Source organism: Arachis duranensis, chromosome 5 (genome assembly GCF_000817695.3).
Source record: "Arachis duranensis cultivar V14167 chromosome 5, aradu.V14167.gnm2.J7QH, whole genome shotgun sequence".
NCBI classification, from domain to species: Eukaryota; Viridiplantae; Streptophyta; class Magnoliopsida; order Fabales; family Fabaceae; genus Arachis; species Arachis duranensis.
Window position 1 is genome coordinate 97,322,876 of NC_029776.3, and position 13,177 is coordinate 97,336,052.

General features: G+C 27.7%; 1 protein-coding gene across 1 annotated transcript; it reads left to right on the forward strand.

Annotated features, from left to right (window-relative positions):
* The first annotated feature begins 4,871 nt into the window (after positions 1–4,871).
* Positions 4,872–7,223, forward strand: LOC107490730 (organic cation/carnitine transporter 1-like). Its single transcript, XM_016111539.3, has 2 exons — positions 4,872–5,324; positions 5,920–7,223. The coding sequence occupies exons 1-2, from the start codon at positions 4,913–4,915 to the stop codon at positions 7,164–7,166; spliced, it is 1,659 nt and encodes a 552-aa protein (XP_015967025.1). The 5' UTR covers positions 4,872–4,912; the 3' UTR covers positions 7,167–7,223.
* The last annotated feature ends 5,954 nt before the right edge of the window (positions 7,224–13,177 follow it).

A 13,177-nucleotide genomic window follows, 5' to 3' on the forward strand; every position in this document is an offset into this window, starting at 1 on the left:
TTTTGTGTAATTAAATAAAAAAGATAATTATAAAAAAATTAATTATTTAATTAAATCTAAAGAGTAATTCACACTCTTTTATAAATACAAATATTATTATTGATCATATATTTTTATTATCTATAATATATTTTAACTATCTATCATTATTTTATTGATATATAGCTTCACCGAACTTACCAACACCTTCCATCATTTAAGTTTTTTTAGTTTGTACGAGTTACACTTCAACCACAAATCAAAAAGGTATTTCATAAGCTTAATTACCCAAAATTATGATGCTTAAGTGAGTAAGTATGTGCTTTAAATTTGTAGGACTATAGTGTATATGTTGATATCATCAATATTTAAGTTTATTGTTACCGTCCACATTGGTAACCCAATTTCTATAAGTTGTGGTGCCTATTCTTTAACGAACTTTCTTTAGTATGGTCATTAAAAAAGAGCCACCTATAAATCAATAAATTCATCACGTGGAAATAATTCTCTTCACATAATTTATCTATCTTTTTCTTCTTAAGTTAATTAAGCTTCTTTGGCATTTATCATATCACAAAGTACATAATATATATATATACTTCTGATATAAAAGACCTCTAACACACAAATATTTAGAGCCTTCATATAAAATAACACATAGTCTGAAAAACTTGCACGATCAATAACGAAAAATGTATTGTTATGTGTAGAAGATAAAAAATTTAAAAATGAATATTTATTTTATGTCTTTTTGAGACATGAAATTTTTTGTACCTCTATCCCTATTTTCACAACCAAATAGTAAATTTATATCTCTACTAATTTTATATTTATATCTCAGAAATAGTATTCAAACACAATCTAAAAAAATTAATCCTGCATATATTTAATGATAATAATAGTTTAATTTAAAATAAAAAATACAAACTGCTATGAAGAAAAGTGTGCCAAAGTAACTAATACCATTGTTAGTTTTTTTTTTTTTGATAAATACATAACAAATACTTAAATTTTGTAATTTTTCATGTAAACATTTTTAATTGAGGAACTTAACAAGTATCTTTCGCAAAATCCCTTAAATTATAGTTGATTGTTGTTTCTGCAGCTACCCTTAATTTCTGCATTATTCATCAATATTATTATTTATAAATATTTTTCTGCGTTAAGAATTCAAGCCATGTATCATGGCTCTTCTAGAGTATTCTAAAATAAATAATTGCAACATAGAGTAGAAAATTTTAATATGTATTTTATTATTGTGATTTTTTTTCATAGAATGATTCATAATTCTCACACATAACATCTTGTAGAGTTTTGAATAAATGGAGTGCTTTAAATCTAGTTAAATTAATTTAGTCTAAGAATATATATTAACTTACGTTTTGAGTTTTAAATATTTCCATCAAATGAAAGTATTTAACATTTTAATTATGAAAGTATTTTCTTTGATTTCTTTTATGCACATTTCTGATTCTCACTTAAAGTTAGAAGATATCTGGCACCATGGGTATTGACGGTGGAATATTCTTTGCACAATGATTCTGGAAGAAGTTAAACTTGATTTGATGCTCTTTTGATCCTATCAAGCAGGCAGGAGATAAAACAGGTTGGTTTTGGACAAACTCAAATACTCTCACCTACTCGACTAAAAGCGGGTATGAATGGTTATTGAAGAAGAAATTTGACTGGAATGATAATGAAAATTGGCTTTGGCTTTGGAGCTTGAGAATACCGGAGAAGATAAAGTGTCTGCTCTGACTTTACCTCAACAACGGAGTTTCCACAGCTAGTTACCGGTTTCAAAGAGGTCTTTCTACTTCTGATTTTTGTCAGAGATGTTATCTTGCTCTAGAGGATATTAACCACTGCTTTAGGACTTGCCAAAAAGCTCGTCAAATTTGGATTAACTTAAATTTGGGAATGACCGCTGAGGACTCTAGTTTAAATTTTGTGTCTTGGATTCGTTCTAACCTCAACAAAAATGAGTTTCTCTTTGCAGCGGCCTTTTGGTGGATTTGGAGGGATAGGAACACAATGACATCTTCCACCAAGATGATCCATGGAATAAGGAGAAAATTGTTCACTTAGTTAAACATGCTGCTCGAGATTTCTCTAATGTTGTTATCAACCAAAAACATATTATTCCTTCTTCTTTGAAATATAACTGGGAACCACCTCCAATGAATGTCTGTAAAGTGAACTGCGATGCAAGCGTTTTTGAAAATGAGCAATTAGCTGGTTTTGGATGTATTATTAGAGACAGCATGGAAATTTGGATAAAAGGTTGTTCTGTCAGTATACCTTTTTTCTAGTGTTCTCTGTTGTAAGCTTTATGTTATTTGGAGAGGGCTTATTATGGCTTGGGATTGCGAGTGCAAAGAGGTCATATGGGAAACTGATAATCTTGATGCGTTTCTTCTTGTTTTGCGAGGCATAACCAGCATGATTAAGAATGACTCTGATCTGCTTGACAAAATCAAAGAGATGCTCCAGCACAATTGGACAGCTACTTTAGTGTTCATCCAGCGAACAGCAAACAGAGCAGCTGATTTAATGGTTAAGATTACTGTTTTAAACAAGCAAGTGTATCTAGAGTGATTACTGCCTCCTAATAATTTAGACATTATTATTAGAGAGAAATACTACTCTTTTTTTTAGGTCTTTTTTCTTTGTGTTATATTCAATCACCAAAATTTTAATTATTAAAGCGAATCAATTTTTGATGCACACATGTATGTCGTTAGATTTTTTGAGATAAGTTTCAAATTAAATATTGTTACTTGGATTCTCTCAAATTCTTTTAGCTGTAGGAATTTCATTTAGAAATCTTCACATTATTTTAGAACATGCAGTGGTACTTTTGGACAAAAATGAGTAAGCTAAGTTGGTACATTATCCGTATTTTATAACATCCTTCTACGTGAGGTTACAACTTACAACCAATGTACGGGAAAAAGAAATGGATAAGGCACGTTTGCTGATTCCACGTAGATGTAACATGAACACCAGAAAAACAATAAACATCAATATTTAAAAAAAAAATTCCGATTGAAAAGGTTAGGCGGCAACCCAATTCTTAAAATCTAGAAGGATAAATAATACGTTTTTTTTTCTGAATTTGTCAACAAAATTGAAAGAGTTGAATTTTTAACTTTACGAATAAAATTCACATAAATATCAGCCCACTCCGGCTGAAATTACTCTAAATATTTTTTTAGGAATTTAGATACAAGTGAAAAGATGGATAAAGTGATAAATTAAAAAATTAATTATTATTAATTAAATTTATAATTTTATTATATATGAATTTTATTATTTTAATTTAAAAATAATTAATTTTTTATTTATGACAAAATATAAGTCACGAGGATTATCATACAGAATCTACTTATGTGAAATTTAAATGGATCCTCTATCCTTTTAAAAAAATTGAAATGAATCATGCTTATATAGATATCTTAACTCTAAATGATTATAATTATTTATTATTTTTTTTAACAAAAAAAGCTTAATACACTAAAATGAATTAACAAAATCAGATATTACAAAAACAAAAAAATTAAAATTAGAACATTAATAATATTAATTTATTGTCATTTTTAATATTACCATCAACATGAGTTATTTAAAACACCATTCTGTAACATATGAAAAGAATTTTTTTACGCAATCTCTTATCTCTATCATCTTATTGTGAAAAATGACATCATTTTTACGTAGTCATATAATTTATATCACCGAAAAAAATCCAACTAGCCAATACTTATGTACCTTTTTCTTCATTGATACCAATCTCCAACTCTCAAAACTTATTTTTTTCGAGAATAATCCACTTCTGTGCAAACGGCAGGGCCATAATATGACATCAAATTTTATTAAGTTTAATGTTATCATGTTACTCATTTTATTAAGAGTAACAACCAGCCATGTAATTCCAAAAGTACATTTGATATAAAATGAAATTTTAGTAGAAACAAGTTTTTTTTTATGTTAAAGAACTAACATTAAAATTTTTTAATTTAACCTGAACTTAAACTAAAAAAATTGATGAATACCAAAACGTAAGATGAAAACAACACCAACTCTAAGATTCAATGGTTTATATATTGTATTTTAATAACAAAATAAAATATTCTAAATATAAATGATATTCTTACAAAGTTCAATAACTTAAAATTCAAAAAATTCTAAATAACATATTTAAATTTAGTATTACAACATTTTTTTTTTTAAATGGTAGGTGTCCCACTAACCCGATCTACCTCTTTCTGGCAATGCTCGCACATCAAACACAGTGCGTGCGGATTAAACAGACTTTTTTTTTTCTATTTTGTAGGATTAATTTTAATGTTCATCGTATTTTTATTAATATTACTTAATATTTTAGATTAACATCTTATTTTTATATTATTTAAAGTTAGGATTTATTTTAGTATAAAAATATTTTTATTAAATAAAAATAATAAATTTTATTAGTTATGTAGTATTTTTTTTTTTTTTTTGAAAACATAAAGCCACAACTAAATTGCTAAAGATACAAAACAACTAATATTTTGAAAAAGAGTACTGTTTTTCTTTTGAAATTTGTGATAACTTAGGACACTATCTAACGATAAAAAAAACTAGAAATTCATTATATTAAAAAAACAACCTTTAATATTAAATGACTACGAATTAATGAAAATGTTTAGAAGATCCCACTTTTATGTCTTTAATGCTTTTAATGAGGAGACCTTTAACAAACAAAACCCATGTCTAATTTATATGTATTTTATTTTTGTTGCAACTTTATTTTAATGTTCTAGAAATATAGAATGAGAGCACAATAACACTATAAATAAGAGTGTATGTGCATTGTAGGAAGGGAGCAAAACAATAGGCACTAATAATAATTAATTATTTCCATTGTGTTTTGATTATTGCAGAAAGCATCATGGAACAGGATCAATCAGAAGAGAGTCGTGGAAGAAGAGGCACAACCCTAGTGGAAAGTGAAGAAGGCACAAAACTTGAGCTAACTGTGGATGAAGTTGTGGAAGCTTATGTAGGCTCACTTGGATTATCCCAAATCTTGCATGTGCTTGTGGTTTCATTTGCATGGATATTTGATGCACATAGCACATTGGTCACAATCTTCAGTGATGCACAGCCACCTTCTTGGAGGTGCAAGAATGGGGTGTACTGCGCCGCTGGCCACGGCGGTTCTGTTTGTGGCTTGGTGCCTGGGAGCTGGGAATGGGTTGGTGGAGATAGAAGCTCCACCGTAGCTGAATGGGGACTTATATGTGATAGGAAGTTTCTTGCTGCTGTTCCTGCTTCTGTCAACTTCCTTGGTTCTCTTTTAGGTATATACTTGTTTAGAATCTTAATTACTATTCATTTATGCTAATATACATATACTAAAATCATTACTCTATACTTTTAATATAGGATATCATATATCACCATAATATAGTTCCCATGCTTGGTATATATTTAATGTCAATATGTGTACAAAAAAATTAATTATAAAGTCAGTCATTTGTATAAATGTTAGAATACAAAATATACATTAAAAGTATATAAAACAATACATATATTTATAGATAAATACGTGATGATTAATTTTTTATATACACATAAACAAATACCTTGCATTTTGTACTAAAGGTAAAGGATACAGGGTTTTCTGATCTTTGGTTATAAACATGTGTTGATCTGCATAAAGGGGGTGATTTTATATCCCCTTTTCTGGACTCAACTGAATTGCGAAAATAATTGGTTCCATGTAATAAACTTTTCACCCATTGCAAAAGTGAATTATTGGATATGAATTTGGCCATACACAAGCATGTAATACAAAGACAGTAATGATGCTGTGAACATGAATTGTGTTAGTAATTAACTAATTAGTTACTTTGTAACAACATTAAATAACATGTTCTTCAAATTTTGGTTCAGGGTCTGCTATATTTGGGCACCTAGCAGATACATGGCTTGGTAGAAAAAGAGCAGTGATGATTTCATGCATCTTAACCTCCATAACATTTTTTGCCACATCCTACTCCCCAAACATCTACGCCTATGCCTTCTTCCGATTCGCAACAGGGTTTGCGAGATCGGGAATCGGCATAAGCTGCATTGTCCTCGCCACAGAGTCAGTCGGACGCAAGTGGCGAGGCCAAGCCGGCCAATACAGCTTCTTCTTCTACACAATTGGATTCCTCTCACTCCCTCTTCTGGCATACCCAACCAGAACAAATTGGAGGAACTTGTACAAATTCTTGTCCATTTTGCCCCTGGGATACGCAATCATAATACTCCCCTGGGTCTCTGAATCCCCAAGGTGGCTTCTAATAAGAGGCAGAAGCAAAGATGCATTGAAAGTGCTGAAATATTTCGCCAAAATAAACGGCAAAGACGAATTCCCTCAGAATCTAACCTTAGCAAATCCTTCTGAACTGAAGGATGAAGAATCCGGAACAATTTCGAACAAGAGAGAGAATCTCTGGACCACAAAATGGGCTGCGAAACGAATGGTTCTTGTTATGATTGCTGGGTTTGGGGTTGGATTTGTTTACTACGGAGTTCAACTCAACATGGGGAATTTGAATTTCAATCTTTATGTCTCGGTGGCTATAAATGCGGTTATGGAAATCCCTGCTGTTTTTGCTGGTTCTTTTCTGTTGGGATTTTCTAAAAGAAGGTTGTTATTCTCTGTTTCATCCTACGTGGCAGGCGTTTCTTGCATTCTATGCCTAATATTCTCAAAGGGGTATTCAAATTCCAAGGCGCGTGACAAATTTGGCGGGAACTGGGGGCAATTGATTGTTGAGGCAGTTGGGTTTATGGGCTCTTCCTTGGCCTATGATATCTTGTACATTTATTGTGTGGAGTTGTTTCCTACAAATGTGAGGAACTTTGCTGTCTCAATGTTGAGGCAAACTGCAATGCTTGGGGGGTCGGTGGCGCCGCTGCTCGTGGTTGTGGGCCGGTTGAGCCCATCACTTTCTTTTATAGTGTTTGGGGTGTTGTCCATTGCTAGTGGCGTTTTGAGCATTTGGATTCCTGAGACTAGGAATGCTCCTTTGTATGACACACTTAAGCAGCAGGAGGAGATGGAGGCTCTTAATCATGTTTCTAATGGCCATTCTAGGTGCCTAGAATTTGGAAAACGATTCAAGTCAATGGTAAAATTGGTCAATTAAGTCGTTAGACTTTTGACCACTTATCAAAGCTTGAAAAAGTTTTAATTTCAAAAAACATAAAGCAAATGAAAAAAAAGAAAGTTTTTACTTAGGCAGCTCTGTATTTGTAGAAAGGTAAAAGCTTCTCAATTATTTCATCTACTTATATAATGTATTTCAGTATTTATTTTAATCTCCTATGATAAGAAAATTCTATATAAATTTCTCTGTTTGTAAATTTTATTTATGGCTTTAATGAAGAATGTGATTTAGTTAAAAGCTCCGTAACAAAATTCTCGTAAAATAGCATTTTTTAGTTAATCTTTGTATAATTTTTTTAACAATAACGTAATAATATTTTAAGAAGAAGAAATATTATATGTTAAATTACACAGTTGGTCCTTATACTTTTAGTGAAATTATAAATTAGTCTCTACACTTTAAAAGTTTATAATTTGATCCCTAAAGAGAATTAAAATTTGTAATTTAGTCTCCGCCGTTCAAAAAGTATTTGATTTAATAGAATATTCTCAGAATATTCTCTATTTTGAACATGTGACTTGCACATGTTTGACAACAAAAACCAATTTGCAATTTTAGTAAAAGTATGGGGACCAACTGTGTAATTTAATCATTTGAAATGATTAAAAACTCCTTAGGCTATCTGAACTTATCCCATCCCTCTCCAACTCTCTCACTCTCACTTTCTCACTTTCTAAAATGACACCCGAATCCCACCGTTCTCTATCTCTCACCTCGGTTCATCGTGGTTAGTGTCCAGCATTTTTATTAAAATTTGACAAACACTTAACTAGCAAAAAAATGAGTAATATCACATTATTAGATGTAATTTCACATAATTAAAAACGGTAGAAACTCAGGTACAATCGACTTCACATGCATCTGAATTTTCACCATTGAAAACACTAATAATGATTAATTGATGACTATAAATCATACAACTTTCTGGTTCCTAATATTCTTCTTATATAATATTAAAGAAAAAAATAATACTATAATTATAATAATAATAATTCATATTTTTTATTTCTGTTAATCTATTATACTTTCGTAGTGGCGAGAGAGTGATAACTCTCAATTTGACTACTCATATTAATTTATGATCTTCATTATATAACCATGCATCAATATATGGTGGCCATGAGATGCATACAACTTGCATATAGTTGTATCTTATTAAGCTTAGCTTGTTGTTTTTGACTTTCTCAAACATGATTCTATAACTCCTAGAAACATGTAGTAAATTAAAACCTTCAACTTGTCAAATTTGACAGCATAACCATCTTCATTAATTTTCTTTCAGAGAAGATGATGACATCAAACTAATCAAATTTTATAAAAAAAAATGTACCTTTAATATATTTTAGAATATTTCTGTATTTTACAAAGATTTTTTTGTGAGAACCTAAATCTTTGGATAATATTATTGGTCATTTACTTAATATTTCAATTACAGCCAGATGAAATATTTAAATAATATGGGAGTTATTTATGGTGATATGGACGTCATTACTTTTTGTAGGTATACAATTTTTTTTTAAATAAATAACGAAAATGCTCTGGATATACAATAATAAAATCTTCTTTTTATGTATTAAATTTTTTTTTTTACCAGTAAAATTGTTAAAAAATAATTTGAAATGTTTTTCACAGTATTTAAAAGATTTTGTCTATAAAATTTAAAAAGAATATTTTTTGTGACTAAAAGAATATATATTTTTTACACTCTGCAAATCTTTTTCTTTTTTTATAATTTTCATATACAGATTTATTATGTAAGATTTCACATACTTATATTATCCGATGATTATATTTCTAATAGGTCGGATACTAGTATAAATATATTATTAGTGGTTAGTAAAATTTTTATTCTTTAAAAGGAGCTTATCAAAGTTAACTTTTAAAAATTAATTTTTAATTATAAAATTTATGTTTATTAAATCAAACTAAAAAAATTTAATGAATACAAATAATAATAATTATGCTTTTTAAACTAACTTTTAAAATTAAAAATAGTGTTATAGACGTAAATATAAAAATAAATTTAGATATTTATTAATATATGATATTATATTAAATTTTTAATTTTAATAAATATAAGTTAATGTAATTTTTTAAAATACAAGTATTTTTTAAAAAAATTTTACCAAATTAAATTTTAAAAAATAATAAAACAATAATTAAAATTATTTTATTTAACTTACTATTCATTAATAAAAATAAAGTAAGTGAAAGAAAAATTTGTTGAAAAATAAAAATTCTGCTACAAGTCCGATTTCCAAAGCATATATATACTTTATAAGGTACAGAAATCATTCGGATTGTGAAAAGAATGAAAAAGATGTGCCAACGAGAGAAATGGTATTTGGTTATAGCGGTGCTAACTAAACATAATGGCAATAGAAATTGATCACTTGTAAATAATTAACTAGGTTCATTATGTGATGGTACACAGGTCGCCGCTCAGATAGACGACCTGCAGAACAATTTCTGCAAATAAAATTTTATTTTAATTCACTCCCATACAAAGAATCATCGTTGTGATGGTAAAGATGATTTGGAGATCATAGAAAAAGATATAAATAATTTATACTAAAAAATATTGAGTTCTATACTAAATATTTTTTTAGAATTTTGATTAGTCTGATTTATTCAATTTTTAAAAATATTATATGTACAAATAATCAATTATCGTATAATTATATATAAATATATGTATTATTTAGTATATATTTCTTTTTTTAAAATATTTTTTAGTAATTAAAATTTAACACATATAATTGATTAAACCGTGTTATTTTTATTAAAATTAAGCCAGACAATTTAATATAATTGAAAAAATAGTGAATCAAATTTTAAATCGATCTAAATTAATATTATTTTTATAGAAAATGACTATAATATCTTTATTATAGAAAATGACTAAAATACTCCTAACCTATATATATGTATTTTGAAAATTCGAAATCCTAACCCTATGACAATAGAGAAGTAAAGAGCTAGAATTTATGATTCTCAAAATTCATATATATAATAAAAGTATTTTTGTCATTTTCTATAATAAGAATATTATAGTCATTTTTTATAAAATATATTATTAATTTATATCAGTTCAAAATTTAATTTACCATTCTTTTGATCAAATTAATTTGTCTGGCCTAATTTTGACAAAAATAATACGATTTAATCAATTATATATGTTAAATTTTAATTACTAAAAAAGATCTTTAAAAAAAAGATATATATTTTAGACGTCTTTATTATTTGAGTGACTCCCATTTTATATACATAACTAATTTGATGAGAATAAATTTTTGTAGTATATTTATTGACGAGTACAAATATTAATCTTATTATTTATATAGATAATATTTTTAAAAATTGAATAAACTAGACTAATCCAAATTCATTAAAAAATTTGTTTAATAAAAAATTCAATATTTTTTATTACAAATTATTTGTAGGTATTCTTTTCTTTTTCAATTTTTTTTAATTCTTTCCAAAACCTTCTTTGTTATCACAATAGTGATTCTTTATATAGGAGTGGATTAAAGTTGACACAGCGATAACATGTGTGTAGAACTTGCATGTTGCCTTGTGGAACCGCGACTTAGTTAAAAATTATGCAGGTAATCCAAAAAAAATGGATCTTCGAATATAATATTGGATTAAATATTAATTGTTATTAAAAAATAATATTTTTTATTTATTTTTTTTAGACAAAATTTTAGACTTTTATCTGTGAATTATTTAATTTATAAATAATTAATACACACTTAAGAATGTAATTGGTAGTTTGGTCTCACATTTATGTACAAATTTAGCTCTTTATAAATCGTTGGGAAAGTTCCATAGTTTATGTGTCACTAATACCTTTCTATAAATTGTAGCAAGAATTTTACGATTTACATGTAAATATGTTTTTTTATAAATAGGGGTAGAAATTCTACTTATGTAAATCGTTAAAGGAATTCTACTATTTAGATAAATATTCAAGTTTAATTTTCTTCTTAAATTTTAACAAATTGTAAACTTGAGTTAGTTATCTTACATTATATGCCAAAAATAAACCTACAAAGGTGAGTAGTCATCATATTTCACACTAGAAGTCCAGATTGTGATTTCAAAGAAAAGTGTTTTTTCTAAGGTTTTTGCTCAAAATTCTATTTTATAATTATATATTTTAAAATGGATTAATTGTTATATGGACATATGTTAGCAATTTGCACAATATTTGAGAATAATTTAATAGAAGTGATATTTTGAATTAGTAAGCTTTTCTAGTATACCAAATATAATGATGTATCACTCTTGCTTCTTTATTTTTTCTGCCACATGTTTCATTCTTCTTAAATTCAAAAGAACCTCTCATTTCTGGAAAATAGTCCTATTTTGTTCCCTGAGAAGATTTAGTAGTTGTAGTTGTTGATTCTTTCTCACCGGTTATTGCTGTAATGTGTATAGAGTGAGGCAAAAGAAAGTGTGAAATTAATGGAGGGGGTCCCAAACCCTTTGGATATGGGAAGGAGAAAGTGATTTCATCAAATGGTACATTGCTATCTTCATCCACAAAAGGGTTTAGAGACAAAAGCATCATCATCACCAACACCAACATTATACCTTCGTGGCTATTCACCAGCATTTCTGGTATGTATTAAACTCATTGTACCATTCCAAAATTAATATGCATTCATATCAAGTAATACTTTCATCTCTCTTCTGAGTAAATATCTCATCTCTGTGGGGCTTTTTCTCTAACATCATAAAATGGTAATGATTTTTGCCCACCCCCACCTTTTAAATTTCTCTCCAATATCTAAAAAGATTTTTAAAATAGAATTTTTTTTCTTTTTAATATTGTATTATTACGGGTGAAATTCTCCATAATGAATAAACTATGTGTTAAACACTACTATGATCATGTACAAAAAGTCAATGATGTTTTGTGTTTTTTCAATTAAAATAATATTTGTTTAACAAAATGTTAATGACATTTTGTGTTTTAATAATTAAAATAATATTTTTTATTACAAAACGTCAGTAACATTTTGTTCTTTTATAATTAAATTTTTTTTATTACAAAACGTCTATTACCACAATCATGTAGAATACTAAAATGATTAAATACTTTTGTATTTCACATTAAAATTATTCATATATAAAAAATTTTAGCCTTTCAAAATACATCAAATTATTTATTACATTTCCTACAAAAAAGTAAAAAAAAAAAAACATATCATAAGAAATTATTTAAAAATATTTAATGTTACATATTGGAAAAAATTTTGTAGCATCTTTTATTTAATTAAATGATAAATAATATTATGACTTTGCTAAGGATTCAAAAACAATAAATTCTTATGAGAAAAGTTGAAAACAAAGTTTTAAGTTTTCAGTGAAATAAAATACACAAATTTTTTTAAAAAAAGACATTTTTTAATTTTTAATGATTTTTTTTTAAAATATTTGTCGGTTGAATCCACTACATTAAGCAAAAGTTTAGATAAAATGTGAAGAAGGTATAGGCTATAGTATATAGTAAAAGAGTAGCCAATAAAGAAAGTAGTAATGTATTGCTAAGCAATAAATGGAAGAAGGAAGGAAGGAAGAAATTAAAAAAAGAAACAAAGGATAGTGAGGAAAAAGGTCTGAAAGTGAAATCTGAATTGAATGTGGTCATACTTCACATGCAAAGTGGTGAGATTGTTAAAAGTAGTTAGCGTTTAAACGGCAAATGAAATGGAATGGATGATGGAGAAGGAGAAGAACTGAACAAGATAGAAAAGAAGCATCAATTTCTCCTCGGTTTTGTCTATGGTGGAGAAAGTAGTAGCAAGATCTTAAAGGACCAGATAAGAATATTCCATTCTACTTATTCTGATTGGTGCTGTACAAAGGAGTATGAATTTAAAAATTTGGTCTTCAACTTGTGCCAATGACAAAATACACCAATTGGATTAAGCAAGTCATTGATTATTTTTTTTAAGGATTATCCTAGATAATTAATAATT